Source organism: Crocuta crocuta, unplaced genomic scaffold (genome assembly GCF_008692635.1).
Source record: "Crocuta crocuta isolate KB4526 unplaced genomic scaffold, BGI_CrCroc_1.0 scaffold95, whole genome shotgun sequence".
Classification (NCBI taxonomy): domain Eukaryota; kingdom Metazoa; phylum Chordata; class Mammalia; order Carnivora; family Hyaenidae; genus Crocuta; species Crocuta crocuta.
In genome coordinates this window covers 8,385,827-8,390,867 of record NW_027530971.1, presented here as the reverse complement: position 1 = coordinate 8,390,867, position 5,041 = coordinate 8,385,827, and the positions used below count along the sequence as shown (strand labels likewise).

At 43.9% G+C, this 5,041-nt stretch overlaps 1 protein-coding gene across 1 annotated transcript in view; it reads left to right on the top strand.

The window, feature by feature from the left end:
* TNFSF15 (TNF superfamily member 15) overlaps nucleotides 1-3,353 on the top strand; it is a 15,738-nt gene extending 12,385 nt beyond the window's left edge. The window contains exon 4 of the mRNA XM_077769922.1: nucleotides 2,426-3,353. Within this exon, the coding sequence (XP_077626048.1) occupies nucleotides 2,426-2,880 (455 nt within the window). The 3' untranslated portion in view covers nucleotides 2,881-3,353. The remainder of the gene's footprint in view (nucleotides 1-2,425) is intronic.
* Nucleotides 3,354-5,041: the final 1,688 nt, after the last annotated feature.

The following is a 5,041-nucleotide window of genomic DNA, read 5'->3' as shown; positions in this document are numbered from 1 at the left end:
TGGGAGGTAACTAGCTCCTAATGTGTACTAGGCACTGTGGTAGGCATTTTACATCCACAATCTCGTTTAATCTTCATTTCAGCCTGACGAGGGGGCACACTGAGGCTCTGACAAGTTAAGTCACTTGTCCCAAGTCACATGCATGACTAGGAAGAGCTGCGGATCGAGTCTGACTCCTAGAACTGCACTGACTCCTAGACCTTCACTGACTCCATTACAACGCACTTCCTCCCCTAACTCCCACTGGCTGCCACATTGATTGCAGACCATCTTAACAGGACTTGCTTTGTCTAGAGACTAAACGATTTTTGCCTCTGTGACATCCGAGAGGATTTTTTTTTTAATCTGCTGCATCACCCTCAGTGGGAAGGGAGAGGACCAGGAGTGGTTAATAAAAATGCCTTTCACAGAGTTTGCACAGAGATGATAGAGCTCTCCAGGGGCCATTTAACGCAGGGGCCAGAGAGACCACACGTGTCCTGAACACGTGTCATTGTGCAAAACAAACCATAGTCCAGTCAGCCTCAGAACAGGGGCTTTAGAAAAATCCAGGAACCAAGTTTCTAGTCAGCCACTGGGTGTGAAGGTTGCTAAATATTTCCTTAAACATAAACTATCCCTAAGCTATGGCTGATGGCACACACTGGTGGTTGTTACGGACTTCGAAAGCACTCATAGGAAATTAAACTATATCTTTTTATTTTCCTAAAAAATATTCATTTACTGCAGATTATTTTATTTAAAATCAATGAGTTGGTCCCAATTCACTTTTTTTCATGCTGTGCACATACTTCATAAAAGCATTCATTTATATGTCCGAGGAAATCGTGTGGACTTGTAAATAACGCAAACATAAGAACATGTTGAAATATATAAGGTGGAATAAGCTTATATTTTAATCTGCCAAAACGGAAGATACTAGTTTATTTGGGGAAAGAAAATAAGTAAGTGTTGAGTACTTGCCGTATCTAGCCATCGGGAGAAAAATGACTGTGTCTCTTTTGTTCACTTGATCTTCCAAACAAGGAATGAAGGGGCTTTATCTCCAGTTCACAGACAGGAAATAGAGACTCGGAGAGAAGGGACCCACACTACTGAAAACTTCACGTGCCTTAGAGCCAGAGCTGGACCTGAGTTCTGTGGCCCAAAGCCCCGGCCCCTTCCACTCCACCAGTCAATTACATCGGCTTATATTTTGGCTCTGTTGGTGTCAGAGAAACATTTCCAAAAGGTTCTGCATCTCCCATTCCAATATCTGCCCTGCATGGTGATTTTTTATTAATCACTGCCTGCGTCTCATGTAACTTTGGCCCATAGCATTGCAGGGGAGCTACAGGGAGCCCCTGACTCTCTGAAATGCCCTCTCTGTTGGACAGTAGGTCTGAAACAAAAGGCTAATCAATGTGAAAGCAGTTTAAAGCATATTGCTAAAAGCTAGGTATTTTATCCACACCGTCCTTTTTTATCTTTTCCATGGGTGTTTTTATGTCCTTTTTTTTTTTTTTNTTTTTTCCCCCCCGCCTTTTTTTTTTTTTTCCTTGGGGTTTTTTTTTTTTTTTTTTTTTTTTTTTTTTTTTTTTTAAGGAAAGAGATGTCAAGTGAAAAACCAATGCTTAGTTAGTAAGGAGAGAGTTTGTGCCAAAAGAATATTGCAGCATGAGAGAAGGGAGAGGGAAGGTCACTCGCAGTAGGGAGAATGCTCTGGCCCTTAAGGCCTACACGTGTCTTGGGGGTTAGGCTGAACGGGGTTTTCTTTTACAGAAAGGAGTAAGCAAAGCTGGAACCGACCAGGTGTGAGGAAGTGGGATGAAGGTTGGCAAGCGTCAGAGAATGTTCACCCTGAGGGCAGCCTATTCTCAGGAAAGACTATAGGCTGGCCCTGGGCTGAGGGCAGGCCCAAAGCTCAGGGGCCAGGAGGAAGGAGAGAAGCGTAACCAAAGTCTGGTTAAGAAGCAGTATGTTCCAGTGGACCCATGGGGACAAAACAGTTCAGCTAATCATTTATGGGGCAGAGAGTCAGGGTTTGGAGGATCTGGAGTCTGGCCTCGTCAGAGACGCACAGGGGACACCCACCAGTTTTATCTCAGCCATTTGGAGAAGAGGTTCTTTGAAAGGAGGTTGTTTTCTGAAACCCAAAAGAGTGAGGTTTCTCAACCTTCACCGTTTTCCAGGATCATGGGGCTCAGGTAAAATTCTACATGATCAGGAAAGAAAACTCGGGTGCAGAGAGGCAAAATAATGTGCCCTAAGATGCTCTTCTCTGAACAAAAGTTTATCCACTTACATCTCCTCCCTTTATTCCTCCTCAAGGAACTTGTTAGTCATTGGTTTTGTTCAATCACTGTACTTGGAAAATAATAGGAGACTCTTTTTGGCAAAGCAAGCTCAGACACAAGCAAATTAACTCTCTTTTTTGTCTCTGCAGTTGTGAGACAAACTCCCACACAGCCCTTGAAAAGTCAGTTCCCAGCCCTGCATTGGGAACATGAACTTGGCTTGGCCTTCACCAAGAACCGGATGAACTATACAAATAAATTCCTGGTGATCCCAGAGTCTGGAGAATACTTTGTTTACTCCCAGGTCACGTTCCGAGGGACCACGTCTGAGTGTGGTGAAATCCGCCAAGGGAGCCGACTGAACAAGCCAGACTCCATCATTGTCGTAATCACCAAGGTAACAGACAGCTACCCGGAGCCGACCCAGCTCCTAATGGGGACCAAGTCAGTGTGCGAAGTAGGCAGCAACTGGTTCCAGCCCATCTACTTAGGGGCCATGTTCTCCCTGCAGGAAGGGGACAAGCTGATGGTGAATGTCAGTGACATCTCTTTAGTGGATTACACAAAAGAAGATAAAACTTTCTTTGGAGCCTTCTTGCTGTAGGCGCAAGGTTGACATCCTTGGGTGAAGGTCCTCTGCCTCCAAGTTCTTAATTTTCTTCCCTTGTATGTAATTACTTAAAATGGATTTTTTTTGGAGCATTCCACAGGAAGAGTGGTTTAGCTATGAAATTTGAGGCACGAAATCTCATACTTAATATGCCTGACAGATGAAAATCATAACCGGAAAAAGGCAGAACAGAAGAGACATGCGATCATGATTGCCTGGAAAAGTGGTGAGTTTCTAAACATTGGAACACCGATCACCAAATGAATGGAGATCTACTCAGAACATCTCCACTCCTTCATACTACACGTTTGTCCCCAGCAGGTTCAATAATTGTACGATTTGATTATGAAACATCTGCTTCAGTTTAGGAACCATGAACAAAATCCAAAGCCCTAGAAAACATAAATCATGGAAGAAAAATCCTTCATCAGTTTCCCCAAATATATACTTTAATGCCTTATCTTAAAAAAAAAAATGAAAAGAGGGCTGATATTTCTCATGAACATTCTCAAAAAAAAAAAAAACACAACAACTGTTTTCATGCCATCTATGGCAAAAGAGAAAAGCAACCACTCCTTTCATAATGTACACAGGCATCACACAAGCAAGTATGAGTTCCACATGCGTATCAAAAGTACAACAATAGCATTTATTTAGCACAACTTTCTTAAGCACCTTTCCTGTTCTGGGCACTTCCTTAACCCAGAAGATACTATGAGACAGACTCTACTGGAAACTTGAATGAATACCAGTACACGGCTCCCAGTCAAATACCACTCAATGTCAATGTCAAATACCACTCAATGTACTTTAAGGAGTAACTCCAGGGCCTGACACTGGTATGTAAGATTTCTGGAGCTCTCCTGACTGTGTAAGACATCCAGATGATTAGGTCACTCTGGAAACTTGAAGACAGATTTCTCGCCAACTAGACCAACTGTGCACCAAGTGTGTTGGACACCAAGAGACAGTAGACTTATTCTCTTGGGCTAAAAATGCCTATCACCAAATCGAGACAAGTTCACTTAGCTCTGCTTTGAGGTTTTGAGTCACAGTTTGATAGGCAGAGTGTTATATGGGTGTTTTTCTCTTTGAATGTTCAAGGGATTTATATATGGGATTAGCTAATCAGCCCTGCTCAGGCTTCTCCCCTGGAAGAGAGGCTGGACATTAAAAAGGTCCTTCCTGCACCACAGTGAGCTCCTACCCTCAAATCTCTAGGATTTTCCTGCACTAATATGCCAAGGGTAGGAGAGACCTTTCTGTTCTCTTTGCCTCAGTCGACTTGTCTGTCAAGCGGGCATCTACCAGTGTGTCACCCAGGATCAGATGAGCTCATGGGGATGAAACACATGAATGAGATCATTCTGCACAATCTGAATATGACACGGACAGCCACTTCCAGCACCTTGGCCCCTGGCATAAATGCTGCCTATTGTAGGACACATTATGAATAGGTATAGAAGCAAACTTGGCACCAAAATCACTCTTACCCTTGTTGGCAGGAAACTACAGAGGCACTGAGGTGTGTGATGGCGTTTCTGAGCAGGATGAGTGCTGTAACAGTACTTGGTCAATATTGGTCAAGTTATAATTAAATAAACATTGATTTCTGGTTTCTCAGTTGGGAAACTGAGGTTCTAAAGGCTTCAGGTTCCCGCAACCACCGGCACAGAGCCCAGCCACTCAGCTGAGCAGAGGGAAGGGTGTGGTCACCTCCACCTGATTCAAAAGAGCCTTCATAAAGGAAGTGAAGCCTGAACTAGTCCTTGAAGAGAGTGGGCGGGGACAACAGATGGCCTCAGGGAAAGGGCATCTCAGAGGGAGGAATTACCCTTTACTTAAAGCAGAAAGGAAAGGTTTCTCAGTAACTAAACCAGCTTGATAAGACGAAGCTCTTTCAACCTACTCCGAGAGCAATGTTAGCTGGCAGATCAGAATAATGGTATCAAAGGCTCTAGTCTGGCTCCAGAATCAGAACTCACACCCCCATGGAGAAAATAAAATGCCCTGTTGGCATTTGCACAAGTGCCCAAGCAATGTGGGGTGCAGGAGAGGATTTGCATGGAAAAGGCCAGAATGGACCTTCTTCTCCACTAAAAGGAACTCTTGTTACCCAGCATCTTTAGACCTGCCCAAGGCATCGTAGGGGATC